The sequence below is a fragment of the Lutjanus erythropterus genome, chromosome 16 (genome assembly GCF_056507025.1).
Source record: "Lutjanus erythropterus isolate fLutEry1 chromosome 16, fLutEry1.hap2, whole genome shotgun sequence".
NCBI lineage: Eukaryota > Metazoa > Chordata > Actinopteri > Lutjaniformes > Lutjanidae > Lutjanus > Lutjanus erythropterus.
The window spans coordinates 13794279-13811755 of NC_139332.1; the positions used below are offsets into that span (position 1 = coordinate 13794279).

The 17477-nt window shown below is 40.7% G+C and overlaps 1 protein-coding gene across 1 annotated transcript in view; it reads right to left on the reverse strand.

Moving 5' to 3' along the window:
- Positions 1-17153, reverse strand: part of col16a1 (collagen, type XVI, alpha 1) — a 105724-nt gene extending 88571 nt beyond the window's left edge. Inside the window, 2 exon segments of the mRNA XM_084738713.1 lie at positions 7163-7290; positions 16906-17153. Coding sequence (XP_084594839.1) covers positions 7163-7238 — 76 coding nt within the window. The 5' untranslated portion in view covers positions 7239-7290; positions 16906-17153.
- Between the last annotated feature and the right edge of the window lie 324 nt (positions 17154-17477).

Below are 17477 nucleotides of genomic sequence, written 5' to 3' on the forward strand. Positions count from 1 at the left end.
ATTGAATTTTTATTAAACAGCATTTTTGTGGCAGAGGATTTTTTCAACTCCCTCAGACACTGAAAATCATTTATAACAGAAAGAACACACATTAGGTATACCATGAATTTTTTTTTGTTGATCTAAACTCATTTCACAGCCAATTCATATACAGGGGTGTGTCCAGACATTTTTTTGACTGGGTGGCTCTAAGTTCTTTTTATTTATTTTTATTTCAGAACAATGTTATTTAACGAATTTGTTGGAAAATAAAAATAATACCTTTTTATGTCTGCTTAAATCGTGTTTCTAAAAAACTTTTCCTTTAAAAAATATTTTACAACAAACAATTATGATAACGTTTTTACAACTATGTTGTTTTTGAAGGCTTTGAACACATTTTTTAAAAGTTGTGGATTCTTGTCTGGGGCAAGGGTGTTTTCTAGGACAGAGCAAGTTTAGAAGTAAAAAATTAAAGCAGAACAAAACATTTTATAAATTATATATATTGTATATGTATGTATCCTGAAAAAATACATTTTCACCCCCCCAAAAATGGAATTACAGTATTAGTAGTCATTTTTTTTAAAGTTATTTTTGGTAGGACATTATTTGAATATCACCACTCCAAAGGGGACACATCGTTAAGTGGTCTTGAAAGTTTTTAACAATCAGAAGTGGGCTTTAGTTACAAAAGGTTGACAACCCTTGCCCTTCGCTGACTCACTGCAATCTCCCAGCTAAACGTAATAATGCATGACCTTTCTTGCATTGGTAGTGATATTCAACGCTCTTCAGAGGGTTTAGGAATCAATGGCCTTATCTAGCAGTGCCTTGTTTTGGCCAGGGTCTACTGAAACCAACAGCCTCTGAGTTTTAATTCTGTTTTTGTAGCAGTAAACACTTGGCAGAGCGCTTTCATTAGGGAGAAGAGGTCAGAAGTGTGCTCGCAGTGTCAGAGTGTGTGGTGTGTGGATTGTAATAAGAGAGGGTATGGTAGTTATTGAATGTGCTTTACAATGTGGCATTCCAAGATAATTGGACTGGGCTGCTGATCAGCAGAAATTCAGACTCAGAGGGTGGGTCCTGCATCTCCCGGAGCTATTCAGCACATGCAATGTATGAGAAAGAGAACAGCATGCTGGGTGATGTAGTTGATGAATCAATATAATGATGGGGGAAATGATGAACTGAGAGGGAGATTTTAAAAAAAAAGAAAAGAAAGAGGGATTGAGATAGAGGGAGAGATTGTGGCTCACTTGCCCTCTCTGCCAAATGAGGCAGACAAGAGAGAACATTCCTGGTTGTTTTCCAGAGATAAAATTGCAGCACAGAGGAGTGGAAAGACTTAAAACACTGCACGTCAGAGGGATGAGCTCACTTATTTTCCCCCCTCGTAGGCCTCTGGCCCACATTTAGTGCTCTCAAGCTCACACACACATACAGTGGACTCATGACACACAAATTTACAAGCTTTTCACAACAATAAACTTGGAGTGGACATGTGGAAATCTGTACACTTCTCAAATTAGATTGTGTTGTTTGACATAGTGCCTGACATTCTGTGTGTTTGTGCACATATACAGTGCATATTGATGAGTGAGGCTGGATTAGACCATTAAAGAGAGGGAACTTTAATTCAAACCTTTGTAATTTTTTATCTGACCACAGTATTCACTTTCCATTTCAGTCATTTTTATGCACTCTGCAGTATTGAGATGTGGCTCAATACTACTTTACTGAGTTAATGGTGTTTCAAGGTTATCGCTTGCTCATTATGTAAGCAGTTCTGATGAAGCTCCCCATGCACATTTTTTTTCTGTAGAGAGAAGAGACACCACAGGACAGGTCCATTCATGAAGCAGCAGCCCTGAAGCAATTACAAGTTTAAGTGTTTTGTTCAAGTACATTTCTTGCCAGTAATGTTCAGGCGCTGCCTGTTACAGCCTACAAACTAGACTAGTCACACCCTGAAGGATACCCGTCAGCCATAAACATTGCCTATCAACAGTGGAAATGGAGTAATTAATGCTTTGGTCACACTACATAACTTTCAAAGTCCTCAGATTGCAGTACTGTTCACTACACAACTTTCTGTTTTGTAATCGGGGAGTTGTTGCGGTTTGCACACTACATGCCTGATCAGTGACAGGGGGCATTCATTACAAGATCTTTTACCAGGAGGAATCCCCCGGTGAGTCTGTCTTTTCTTGCCGGGAGCGTGCGCTGATTCACCTCTGATCTTGGTGGGTTTGGTTGATGATCTCAGCAAGTGGAGAATCAAGACTAAAATCCATGAAGGCTTCTTAACTTTTATGGCTATGGGTCTGTCTTAAACTGTCTAACATGCAAATGTTTACAGAGCATGCTCTTTTCTGATATTTTATGGACCAAGCAACGAAGTGATTAAACAGATTAATCAATATTGAAAACTACTGTTAGTTGCAGCTAAACTGCACATCGCAGTATTTCTAACAGTGAACAATGGATCAAATGACTGCTCTTCTTGTAATGCGATATGGGTCACTCAGGGTGACCATGAGCTAGAGAACCAGACATTTCTCAGTTGGTGGAGACCAAAACAGAACTAAAATGGGAATATTAGACTTGACAGCTAATTATGGTGTCCCCATCTTGCTGGAGAAACAACCTTAAGTTTGTTTTCCACATGAATAAAACATCAACCTTTCAGCAGATATTAGAAGGTAGGTTATTCCTTGTGATTTCCCATCCCAACAACCTCTTTCCACAGGCATCACGGTGAGTTTTACAATCCAAAACTCAATCGTATAGGTGCAGTCAATACAAGCACCATTTAGAGTCATGCACATATGGCACCAGACAGGCAACAGAGGGCTGGGATTCATTCACAAAGGCAAACAAAATTTCCTAAAAGGCACAGTAGTATATAGAGCAATGAAAACATAGACTGCTTAATCTTTTCCATTGTTATTGACTAAATTAACACAGAAAGCCATATTTGAAAAGCAAATTGGGAAACACTTGGAAAATAATATTAGAAGGATGCCATGCATTTGAGATTTGTAATTTTTGCTAAGAACTCTGTTGAAAGAGTCATCAGTGCAAGTTTCAAACAAAAATATTAATACGATACGATACGATACGATACGATACGATACAACACAATGTGATACGATAATTGTTGTTAGGTTGTGGGCAAAATAAGACAATTAAAGGATGTAATCTTGGGCTGTGGGAAACACACAACTGGCCAAACAACTAATCGATTACTCAAGAAAATAATCAACAGATTAATCAGCAATAAAAATAATCGTTAGTTGCAGCCATATTATTCTTTAATATTTGCCTTAAGGGTTTACTTAAGGGCACAGCTAATGGGGATTTTAACAAATAAAGAAATCACACTGTATTAAAAAAGTAAATAAGTACTTTAATTTAATTCCATTTACAATGAAAGTCAACTTAAGGAATACTTTACTTACTACTAACTTGTTAGTATCGGTAAGGGACTAGTGTAATCAGTATCATTATCAGAGTACATGTAAGTATTACAGTCAGTTTCCAGCACTGTGATGTGTGTCTGTTTGTCTGCTAGCTGCTGTTTGAGTGCAAATAAGCTTATTACTACAACAACTCATTGGCACCAGAAAACATACAACTTAGCTCAAACACAGACAGAAGGAAACTGAGTCAAAACAAATCAATACATAAATCCATTACTTCACACTGCGCAGGGTCTGCGGTGCACAAAAAAAAAAAAAAAAAAAAAAAAACATATCAGCAACACTTTACCAAAGACAAGGAATTTCAGCAATTTAATTTAACTGCGGGGACTAGTCTCTCCGGCTGATACACTGCAGAACTGCAGAGCAATCATCCAGCTCGACTCCTCAACACTAGTTTTACTTAAACCTGCTTCCCTGCTGTAATGTCAGCAAATTACCAGTGAGTAGAGATTTGGATGAGTCAGAGGAATAGTGATACTGTGTGTGTGTGTGTGTGTGTGTGTGTGTGTGTGTGTGTGTGTGTGTGTGTGTGTGTGTGTGTGTGTGTGAGTGTGTGTGTGGTGCTCGCTGTGACAAAGTGTTATAGCTGCACTTGAGAAAGCACTTTCTTCCAACCACTGGGGGGAAGACTCAAGGGAGCTGCGAGCTGACTCAGTCTCATCTGAAAAGCTCTGACTAGGGTCTCCCAAGAGGGACCCCCCCTCCCTCCTCCACAAAGCTCCCTTCAGAGCTCCACGAGCTGTGGAGGATCGCTCGGGCCCCCTGAGTGATATTGCGGAGCCGGCCCCTGAGAACACACTGACAGCGTGATGAGGGAGTATGACAGTTCAGAACGAAATAAATAAATAAAACAAGACAACAAAAGAGATTTCTCCTCACCTCTCTGTCTCTTGATTTCTGTCTCGCACACATACACCTGGATACAAATAGAAACACATACACCTTTCTCTCCAACAAGCCAACAGACAAACAAAACAAGCGTTCGACAAGCATTTCAACAAGCTCGCAATCTTGCATAGAGGCTTTCGAAATCAAAAAAACTCATGTTTCTCCTATACAAATATACACGAAGTCAGAATGATTGACGGCTCACGAAGGGGAACACAACCGCACACGATAAACACACACGCCTTCTTGCCACGGCCTAACCATGCTGCCACCAGCAAACGCACATAAGCTGTAATTACAGTCCAATTTCATTGCAGCTTTGGGCCCCATCGCATATACAGGGCGCACACGCGCGCGCACACACACAGACACACACACACACATACATACACAGACACACACACACTTCGAGACAGACGGACACAGTTCTATCAAACTCAGATGGGTTCCAAAGCGTGACGAGCTGGTCAAGCATATGACTCCAGACTGCGCATTTGAAAAAAAGTTATAGCACTTTTTTTTAGGGTTTGAATGAAAACATATGGTATAAGACTGTTCTGAAGAGCAGTTGGTTGAGAGCAATCTATCATTTGTGGCCTTTACCATTTAACATTTTTTTATTTACAGCTTCATTGGCTGGCAGAAGTAATGTTGGATAAAGATGCTATAAATTGAATGCAGTGATTTAATTTCTGACATCCAATTTGAATTAAATTATTTTAAATCTTATTTTTGCAGCGGTTCAACATATTTGAAATATGCTCATTCGCTGAGATAGATGACCAACAGGAAAGAAACATGGTGATATCTTTTGCCATGGCTGAACTGTGGTCGTAAGTTGCACTGTGAGTGATGCTCAAAGTCAGCTGTTCTCACACTCTTGTGACCAAACATAGCCTGGGACAAACTTCTGACAGTGACAGAAATTGAGGACAACCATTTCACAACGTGACTGCTGCTACGACCTGCGTCTACAAACCAAAGACAGGAATGCACAAATGTGTGTATGGTATTTTAGCTTACTTAGCATAATACACAAATACAATAATAACAATACAAATTTTAAATGTTAGCTCAAGCTCTTGCAAAACTGGCATCCCAAGTTGTCCTCTTTTCCCTCTCCACAACCAGGTCATCATTCTCCTTTTCTGGATTTTTTTTCAACCAAATAAATACTACTATTGCAAGGACTCTGTCCTTGTTTAGCTGCACCTTTTTTACCATGGATGATTGGTGATGCACACTAATGATGTTTTCTTATATACTGACTTGCGCCGTAGCCTATGAATTGTTGTGATCATCATACATCCTGCTTACATCTAATTTGATGCACACACACAGCGTGGCTTGCAATTAACTTACGATGAGAAGAATGATACCACTGTAATGTAAATCTAAAGCTGCTGCCAGCAGCTAGTAAAATATGGGGTAAGCAATTCTGGAGTCAGACAGTTGATTGTTGAGTCTCATTCCCAGGTCATCAAATGCAGACACTTCGGGTTGGCCTGGACTGAGGCACTCAACAAAACAATGAGAGTCAACAATCAACCCAGCACAAAGTGTCTTTGTGTATGTGTTTGTGTATTTGGCGACCTGGGAATGAGACTCATCAATCAGCCTTGTTTCTCAATAATCATTTTCCTCATCTTTGACTTATGTTAGCATAAAGCCTGGAAAACTGGTAAAAAGCAAGCCAGGGTTTTGTTCAAAGTTGGCAAAATCTAACTACCAGGATCTCTGAAGCCCTCAAGGTAACATGTTAGTTTATAACATTCAAAACTCAACCAAAATTGTAAAACAATGTGAAGATATAAGGTTTGATGTCAAGGACATACTGTGTTGCAAAGATATATACTGAGGTTAACACGCAACAGCAGGTTAAGAGCTAACCCCAGTCTGTCCTGTCTTGAAATACGATTTTGTACCACGTTGTAAGAGATGAGTCACAGTGGTGTCCAGTCTGCCCTCAGTCCAGCATGAGAGAATGAAAAAGAAGTGCTGCCCTGAGGGCAACAAACCACAGTGGACAGCAAAGAAAGCAATAGAAAAAGAAGCAAAACAAAAGTTACTATGGGTCTTACTTTCCACCCCTGGAGACAGCTCTTGGCAAGTAAAGGGATGAAGATTGATGCTGAACTCGCAACATTTCCTCCAGACTGGTTACCATTAATGCTAATGTAAGCTATCAAACAAGTGCTTGTAAATGTATCTAATTATATAAGGCTACTGACACTTTTAATATCTTATCTCTACAGGGGAGAACTTGTTTTGGTCAAACATTTTCCTGTGGGGAGGCTAAATAGCCAAATTCCCACATAAGAAAAGCTAACAGCTGCTACCTTGTTTATGTTCATACAGGTTAGCAAGCAGCTAACTTAGCATTCAACATGTAGGCTGCAAGTTGGGAAATTGTTTTTATTTCCCTTAGCGAAGGGGACTTTGAAAACACAGATAAGGGATGCCGACTGAAAGAGGCGCCCAATGGCAGGCTTTTACCCACAGTCTACATCTGGTGAGTCAGACTTTAAGTTTGCTGAGTTAGCTGTTTCCTGAAAGAAATAAAAACCTTTAGGAGGGACTGTGCATTTCCAGATGCTCCATTCTTACATATAGCTCATTCAAATGACAGATATGCAGGTTCAACTGCTCATCTGTCTCTCAGCTAAGGAAAATGCTTTAATGCTGACATTTTTGCTTTCGTCAAAGTAAGACATTTTGTTTGTTTTGAATAACAAATTTTTAAACCATGCATATCCACTATTGGCCTTTACATTTCTAAAAACTCCAGCGGGGACAAGGAAACTCACCTTGGTCTGATGTCAGCGTGTCACATGATCCGAAGCTGAGGGCCAACAGAGTCAGAGAGGAGCAGAGAAGCCACATGGTTTCACTCCTCCGAAAAAAACACCTCACCTCGCCTCACCTCAGCCACCGACTGATGGATGAACAAACAGAAAAAGAGAAAGTCAAAAAAGTCAAATCCTTTCCCACATTCTGTCAGCATGCCACCCAGTCTGCTCACTCTGCCGACAGCTGCGCATTATGCTTGACTCCTAAATAGACGTTGATGTATATTTATGAGTCAGTCGCAGTTGATGTGTTAATTATGTGGTATGATGCAGGCTTTGTTAGTGGCATATGAATTAACCAGAATGTCCCTCATTAAGGAGTGTAACTCTATAAAGTCTGATCATAGTCATTATCCTGTCCATCTGGTTGGCCTTTGACTGGGCAGCTGCTATAACACACTCACACACACACACACACACACACACACAAACACATGCATGTAAATATGTCTGAGAAAGTTCACTTAAGTGCACACACTCACGTGTGACTAGAAAAACGTTCTTAAGGTCAGAAAGAAAGTACACACACTTCTGCAAACAAACTACATATGCAAGACAACAAACCAAAAAATGCACAATGCAAATGATTTACATGCAGGCTGGTTGGTCCGGAGTCAAACAGACAGTGGGGCCAAAACACACAAACACATCTGGAGACTATTCCACTGGAGCCATGGTTGTGTTGCACCAGATGCTTCCACGTGGCCTAACAACAAGCACACACACACACACACACACACACACACACACACACACACAATCATGCAGAGATTAAAATGTGTGCCACGTCTAAATTATCATTACATTCACTCCCTCTCTTACTACAACTCCTTATTCTCAAACACACACACACAAGAATGCACGCACATAAACCAACGCCGCCCACACAGCCTCGCATAAACACATCCCAGCTGACCTGGACCTGCTCTCAGCATGTGTGAGGACCCCATAACTCTGCAGTGTTTACAGGTACAGCAGGGCCCTCAAGGCAGGCAGGCGAGCAGACTGTGTCTCTGTACACACACCTGTCCCGTCTGCCAGGAGAAATGACCCCCACACTCCCCCGGGGGTACACAATGTGGCGGCTCCTGCCCGGCTGAGGACACGGTGTGAATACCATCTAGCCTGACCCGACAGCCTGCAGCGGGTTGCTAACAGACAACGCGGTGGAGGACAATGTTTCAAATTATGTTCTGAAATAACAGGGACAGCTTGACATGCCCCACATTGTGAATTATGCATTCAACATCAGGCGGTTCTGATTCAAGGTGCGGTTGCCTCCAATGTTTTCTTACATTTATAAAAAGCCAGACCTCAGATCTGGATTAGGTCTAAGACAGAAGAGTCTAAGGTAGGATTTTTCACAATTTGGTATTACAGAAGTAAATCCTAACTAATTTAAGTAATCCTATTTTATCTTACTTAATCTTTATCTCAGGTTAGGAAATCCTAAATACCCAATCCAACATCACTTATCAACTTCTATGTCCGTTTCCTAGCAACCAACACTACTTTTCTCATCTCACCAAGCCACACACCTTTGTAACCAGTGGATTTCTTTATCTTTGAAACATACTTTGAAGCATATGAAAACTATAAAAAAAAAAACAAGAACAAAAAAAAAAAACGCAATCAGCACTTAACTTCAAAGCAGATGAGTTAGAGGTTTTGTTAACATCTGTAGACAACTTAAAAGATGTGCTTCTTGGGAAATTTACAACAGCACTATCTTGGGAGATGAAAGTAACAGAGCAGACTAAGATACAGACACCAGCGTATCTGGCATCCATTGTGTAGACGCAATAAAAGAGCAGCCACACAGATTAAACAAGTAAGCTAACACAACTGTTAGCTAACACAAGCATGAGATACCATTAGCATAAACTACTCTGAGCTACTGTTAGTGAACACTATCCCTAGCTCATATTAACAAACACTACTATAAGCAAACATTAGCAAACACTACCGTTAGCTAGTTAGTATGTTAGCTACCTCTACAGGTGGAAAAGTGAAAGTTAGGACAGCTTAATGATTATCCTAAAGTTAGGAGAGTTTATTTTGGGAAGTTAAGATGATTGGGTAATAGAGTTTCACTATCTCCAGTTAAGACAGGAACATTGACTGAGGATAGGGTGACTAGATGTTTAAATTTTCTGACTGTCCCTGGAAAAGGGAGTGTTAAAAACAGACCACATGGGCAAATTATAGGGCAGCAGAGCCTGTTAGACGTCTTAGTCATGTTGTGGTTGTTTAAGCCAACAGAGGGAACTTCGTATCACTATTCTTCTACAAACTACTTGCTTGTGCTACTTTTAGAGAAATATGCTACTGAAAACTTGAAAGCTTGAAGACTCTGCACTGTAAATTATGATTTCTTGGCAGGGTTTACAAAGTCAGCTTGCACAATAGTTTATTACGGTAGAACAGTTACCATGGGCAAAATAAATGTCCCCAATTGTCCCCCTGTTTTGTATTTCATATTGGACATTTTTAAGATATACTAACTGAAATGGAAATGTCGCCAGTTTTCATTCTGAAAATTTTGTCACCTTAACTAGGAACTATCTGCCATGGCTTATGTCCTAACTCTAATTACCATGGTTATGAAATGGTTAAGATAGGATCTGCCCATTAGGAAGTTTCTGTAACACAGCTGCAAGTTACCATTTTATGAAAAGAGCAAGATCTTTGCAAGACACTATATAGTCATGCTTTGGCACAATTTATCTGTGTGCACAATGTTGTCAACACAGACACTTTTTATGTAAAAGTAAGCTGCGGGCTAAACAGCAAGAATAATAACGTTTTGAAAAAAAAAAGTTTTCTCCTGCAGTTGGATGGGTGGAAGGTTAATCAAAGCCTTAGACGGCTGAGTTTGAGCACTCCAAAGCTGCAGCCATTATTATAGGCTTCATGCCACATGATCACAATAATAAGAAAGTTCACACAGTAACATAATACATAATGCATCACAGTCCAGAGAACACAGGCTGAAAGAAAAGTTACAGCTCATTGCTATTATTGTCTGGCCATAATCCAAAACAATTTAATAGGCTTCCTAATATGTGTTGCCATGGACGTCTCTTTTTCTCCTCCTCTCTTTGCACTCCATCTGCAGCTTCACGGCCACCCAGCTGGCTACAGCAGATAAAGGCAGCACGAGGTTAGGCCACTGGGCTTGGCCGCTGGGCTGGCCACAAGCCCGGTAAGCAGGCCTGCGACTGATCGGGTCACTGAGTACGAAGCCAATACAGGAAGGAAAACAATGGCATATTTGAACGTCTTCCAGCACTACAAGCCTGAAGACCAGAGCTGGACAGAAGTGGTGACCAACATCATTTTTTTTTTTCACAATAATGTGTCTCCCTTCATGATGTAGAATGGTTATTTCGGTTATAGGTCCAGACCCATTTCCTATTTTCTATTTCCAGTACATGTATCAGTTCCAGTGCTTTTTATGGCTTGAGTACACGGACAAAAGTGGCGCTGATACTGCCCTATATAACAATGAAGGTAATTTGTGCTCAGCGCTTAGCAATTTTTGTTGTCACACATTTCATCATTATTTCCACCGCTTACAGATTGAACAACAGTCCCAACACAAGCATGTTAGGAAGAACGCAGTCTGACAGAGTTAAATGAAACATGTCCTCTCTATGGCCTGACAAGAGAATTGCTTATTAGCTACCCAGACATGGATGATTAAATAACAGTGAACCAGCAGCGCACTGTTTAGACTATTTTGCATCTGTTTAAATGGGAGAACCCGACGTAAATGTGTCAGTCATGTGATATTTGAGGGTTCACTGCCTTCACAGCTGTCTCTCCCAGCATAGCGCAGCATGAAGATTGATGGACAGTTCACTCACAGCCTATCTGCTTCCAATCTAGCCTGTTCTCTCTCACACTTACAAACGCACACAGCCAAGAGTAGTTTTGGTGCGAGGCTGTGAAAACAATCTCCTCATCTGTCTGTGAGGTTGTGACCCTGACTGAATCCTCCAGAGAAAGCCCTCTCTCAGCAGAGGATGTGTAAGTGCACTAAAAGTTGACTGGGATGAAGCACTTTAACAGAAGACAGCATAATGAGTAGTTAGATGCGCATTCATGCATACACTGAATGAGATGTAAAGACATTCATATAGAGGGCAGTTTATGCCACAGAAGGTATAGGGGACATAGACATAAAGATATGTGCAGGACGACAGAGCATGAAGGCTGCTAGACAAACAGAAAGAGGTAAAGAGATATTAATGCAAAACTAACACAGTGACACAAGCCATTTTTACACCATGCACTACTGAAGTAAGCAAAAGCAAACATCCAAGAAGGCAATGAAGTCTATTGCTGTTTTTGTTGCTGTAAGTGTGATTCTTAATGTGAGAGAAATGAAATGATTGTTGGACTGCAACCATAAAAAATCTAATAATTAGTGTATTATAATACACTAAGTAATTTAGAAACAAGAGTCTATAGCTATAGTAGTGGTTCTGTGAGGCAGTACGTACGGCCAATTCATAGTTTCTGTGTCCACATGATGTATACTTTGTCATCTGCCCAAGTGAGCGAATGTCTGCGTAGACCCCTGCGGGGACATCTTTGTGCAGCCTAAAATGTGTGGACAGACTGTCCACAATACAAGTGCGCCGTCTGTGCAGTACTACAAACGTAAACATTCATGGCCATGCACTGTAACTAAGACTACAAGCAAACTGAAACTAAACCTCAAACCACAGAGATTCAGAAGCTTTAGAAGTCATGAGAGGTGGACACAAAGAGACATTTAAAGGGATAGTTTCAACCAAAAATGCAAAGTCAGTCATTATCTACTCGCCCTCATGACGACTGAAGGTGGGATTTTTCTTTTAGTTCACGAAACACTGCTGGAGTTTCACAGGAAAACAGCACTGACCGGTTTTCAAAAGTATCAAACAGCAAAAATAAAACATAACATAACAACATAAAATGCCTCCATACTGCTCATTTAGTATAATCCAACCTCTTTAAGTTCTGACATACTTTCATGCACACATCATCACACCACACACACACCCAGTTCACACACTGTGCACATGCATGTGAAAGTGTCTCCAAGCTGAGGATCTACAGTGAAAATGATGTCTTTTGAATCAACCAAGCAGTATAGAGAAATGTTTTTAATTTATTTATTTTCAGTAGTTTTTTTCACATTTGAACTGGTCACCATTCACTTCAACTTCTTGGGAGATTCTGCAATACTGTTTTCTGTGAAACTCCAGCAGCGTTTTGTGAACTAAAAAAACGATACCCAACCTTCAATCAGCATGATGGTGAGTAAATAGTAACTCAATTTTAATTTAGAAATACTTTTCTTTCTGCTCTCCAGCAAAGACATGAGTTGAGTCTCAAGTTTTCGGTGCACAACAGAAAAAAAACAGAAAGACTCATTTAGTAGCAATGTATAAAAGGGTCAGTTGCTTATGTTTGGTAGGTTTTTAAAAACCTTCGAATATGTGCTAAGTTTGGTGTAAAATCTTATTAAGTGGTCACTGTTCCATGTTATTTGGACAGATACACATGCCTGTGATTGTAGGAGCACATTAATTGCTTGCACACAAGTCTGCGGTTGCCTGCGTCTATCCTTGAGTATCAATCCAAGGCGAAAGGCAGAGCAATACTTTGAGCTACATGCTAACACTGTTCTCATTCTCAAAATTAAAAGCTAGCAAGCTTAACCTTGTTAAACAAGATTTATGTTCACCATTAATTAATTTTGCATGTTAGCCTGCTGAGATTTACTTATTAGCTTGACACACACACACAAACACAACTGATGGTTATGGGTATGTGATTAGTTTTGCAAGTATTTAGTGATAAACAGATCTAGTGGAAGATTTGATTTGATTGTGACATTAGATGAAAAGTCAGAGGATTACCAAAGTGTGTGGGGTTCTTACAATTAATCCTGAGGGAAACATATATGGAACTTGAATCCACTCATTGTTGAGGTATTTCACTCAAAACCACAAATAAGATACTCATGGTGGTGCTCGAGGAAAAGTCAGAGGATGACCAAGGAAAGTAGGACTCATCCTCTGAAAACTATAAATATCTATGTGAAATTTTGTGCCCTTTTTTGTGAGACCTGCTAGTAGCACTAAAGGAAAAGGTAGGTATCACTGACTAAGACTGATTCTCTATGGATCATGAATGTATGTACAAAATTTAAGAGAAATCTATCAAATAGTTGTTGTAATATTTCAGTCAGGACCAAAGTGGTGGACAGACCAACAGTGCAATGCATAGAGCCATGCAGCTAGCAAAGTGGGGAAAAAAAGGAAAGAGTCATCAGTCAATTTGCTGCCATCTTTTCAGAGAGACTCTTAGAGTTCTTTTTGCCAGATAGGAAGAATCAGCACATTTCTGTTAAATGTTTTTTGACAGTCAGAACTTTCTTTTGACTGTAATTCTGATACATCAACATGAAAACACCCATCCTCTTGGCTCCTGGAACTTCAGATGTGCTTCAGGCCAAAGCTGGGAGCGCACTGCAGGCCTGTTTCAACGGGAGACTAGGAGCGAATAAAAGTAACTAAAGATGCCCTGAGGCTTTGATAGACACTCCAGATATCCACTGACCGGGAGCAACAGAAACTTGCAAACCAGAAAAGGAGACTGCATGATACTCAGAAAAGTCTGAGGCAAGTTCTTACTAGTCTTACATTCTGGGCAGTGTGCAGCCTGTACTTGAATATTTGTCAATGAGAAACAGGCCGGCACAGTTACAGCTTTGAACAATAAGTAGGGATTGCCGAATACATACAACCCTCCCTCTGCTGAGGACAGCCTCAAAGCTCCACTTCTGGTCAACTTGCAAACGTAATGATGTAAAGTGACGCCCACTCTGACGACATGAACTTGTTGGCCTCAAGCCCATGCTATGCGTGGCTGAGTCAGACTTTAGCAGCCAGCTGACCTGCTGCCTTTCCTCAGGTTTTCTTCACATTTCTGATAGCTTTATGTTCATGTCACTGCTGACCGGAATGAGCAGAGAGTCAAGTGGACGACACACTTTGCTGCAGGCCCATAGCACAGGCTAGAATACAAAGCAGTAGGTGAAACAGACACTCCACAGCCCACGGCTGAACACTCCATGTGCAGCCTGCAACAGGTTAAGTGAGCTACACTAAGGGTCTTTTCACACCTGAAAATCTGAAGCAAGGTTCATGTTTGTGTTATATACATTTGATATGGCTGGTTTTGATATTGCAATTATTTTTAATTAAGCACACTAAAGAACTCTACATGATATATCTACTTCCTGTCATCACCTCTTCTATTGCAGCTGATTAGTCTGTAGATGGGTGTGCATCTGATGTCAGCATGTTGTCAGTTCAGTTCCTTTGTAGCTCATCCTCTTGGAAAATAATTGAAAAATGTTTGAATTTTTTCAAATAACTCTTTATAAAGTTGTTGGACCAAATGTCAAAGTTTCCATGAAACCACCAGCTGAGTGTTTATTGGTTTTGTGTTTCCTGTAAAACTGCCTGTTAAAGGGATAGTTCACCCAAAAATTTAAATTTAGTCATTATCTACTCAGCATTATGCTGACCAAAGGTCGGGTTTGGTTTTTTAATCGACAAAACTTGTGAAAATCCAGCGGTGTTTTGCGGACTAACAAAATAAACCTGACCCTCAATCAGCATGAGGATGCATAGATGATGACTGATTTCCATTTTTGGGTGAACTATCCCTTTAAAGAGGCACTTGTCACAGTCATTGATAGGCAGTTACAGTAGCCAATAGCACTGTGTGTTACAAGCTAAGCCAAGCTATCTGAAATTAGCAGCTAGCTAACTTACTTTAACAGTAAATCATGCTGTCTTTCAATTAGGACACTCTGACCTTGGCACTGTATTCCCTGTCAGAGGACATCAGTCGGGACACATGATCCAGTTTCATCCAAATCAGTGAATAAAGTTATAACATTGTGCTGTTGGACAGTGAGACCTGCCCGCTGGAAACACTGCCATCTGCTCTGATGAGTGGCTGTATTCTTCTTCCATGCTCCACAGCATCATAAGCAAGGTAGCATTTCACTGGACGCAAACTTAGTGTGTGCCTTCAAGACAAACTCTGAAATTAAAAATACTCAGGAATATATACAGAATTACCATTGTTGGAGTATAGGGAATAAAAAGGACAAAGCATTTGTGAAAAGAAAAATTAAAACTATTTTTACTTCATGGGAACTTTAACCGTTTGGCCTTCCACTTTTCCCATGTCCAACTGCAGTTCATTTTGTTTGGTTGGCTTGTTTTTCGTCCATCAGATTGTGACGATGGACTGCCAGAACTTAATGCAATGGGTTAGAAAGTACAAAACATCCAAAAAATAAATGTTTTCAGAAACAAACCGAACCATGGCTCAATTAGATCAAGGCTGAAACCGCCTCTTTCGGTCAGACCATGTTGGGTTCAGACCATGGTCCGGGTAATTTTGCTTCAGATCAAACTGTAAACTCTGAAAGTCCAGAATGAGGTAGATGTAAAAGGCCCGTTCATGAGTAGTTAAATTGAAGGACACCAGTTTGTTACACTTATAGGATTACATCGCCAGGGTCTATGGAGCAAAACCTGTTGCTGCAGGGGGGAAAACTGTCCCTGGAGATGCTGCAGCATACAAAGGTTTCCAGGCTCTTTATGTCCTTGGACTGTGTTTTTGTTGAAACGACCTCTCAAGAAAAGATCTCTGTTGTTGACTGAAAATGAGGAGGCAGAAATGGAGAGACTGACAGCTCTTATCAGACAAATAAATCGTATTTTTTTCTCAAGAGGCAGCTCTGTGATGAATTAAACAGACGCATCATTGAGCTGTCCCACATTTTGCAGAGGGGGTGGGGGATCACACAAAACTTTGAAGAACCCCTTTTGCGGGGTGCACAGACAGGATACAAAATCCAGCAAACATGAGTCATGAGGAAAACAGATGTGACCCGTGGCATTCAAGCTTCCTCCTCTGCGTTTTCTTTTCTTTCCCAGGTAGAGGAGAAGAAGCTTTTGGACCCACGGATCACAAACCAATGCAGTGCTGTGCTCAGACATTACTCAGCCTGAATGATATGCATGTAGGAGATCCAAACACACTCTCTGCTCGGGAGCCTTTTCCATGCCACAGGGGTTGGATGCAAGCCACAAAAGATTTACAGTAACAACTCAGCCCATAATGTGTTGTACTGGGGCCTGGCTTGGATATGCCAGCAGCTATACCACCTATTTGTGTTTTAAAAAAGTTTCTGCAGCAACCAATAAAGAAATAGTGCCATGCGTCTCACCAGATAATGATCTCCACTGGGAGAAAGTGAGTTTATCATTCTTATATTGTATGGTGTTTTATCTACTAAAATCTTTACACTTTTCTTTAGTATCACTATGATAATCTCCCACAGGGACTGTATCAATGATGCTGCGGTGAGTTTGTTGTATTTATTTGATCATCTGCTGTATAATGTGCCTATAATATTCCCATGTGATGTACAGTAAGCAGTCTCAGCCTGTTGCAATATTAACCTCCTGCAAAAGTTTCACCATAAAGTTTCACTGCAGTCACTTTATAAACTCTTAGATCACTGCATTTCGTGCAACGTTTCAATGCTTAAAAAAACGCTTTTTATAAGGTTCAACCATTACTAACATGTTCATAAAAGTGCTTAAAAGCCATACCTTCAGCTACAGATAAATCCACAAATTTGCGACCACATTAATCCGTAAATAAATGCGCGTATGTATCCAAGGACCAGCTTGGGAATCTGGTGTTGCGATGCAAATGCAATTCAAATGTAATCCAGTGTGGTTTTTGTCCCCCTCGACTTTTTTTTTTCTTGAAGCTTCTTCCACGGAGAAAGGAAAGAAGAAAAAAAAAAGTTACAGCAAGATAGTCCGTGTCCAACTTTTTCCCCTCCCCTCTTTCTCTCGCTCCCTCCCGCTGCTGCACAATCTAAATCTCTCTCTGTCTCTGCCCCCGTCTGTCCTTTCTCTCTCGGTTTCTCCTTACTTTGTCTCTCAGCGTCTGTCTCTCTTCTTCCAGGCTCTTCTCGGCTCCCCCTCTGCTTCTCCCCCTTCCTCTGCCTCTCGCTATGGGAGATCCCTCAGTGAAACGTGTGGTGACATCACCTTGTCCACGGTGCTGGAAAACGAGCCCGGGGCATCTCACTGATCTCTCTTCCAGGCCTCCACACCTCCTCTTTGCCCTCTACCCCTCCACCATCACAGCCAACACCTCATCCTCCCTCATC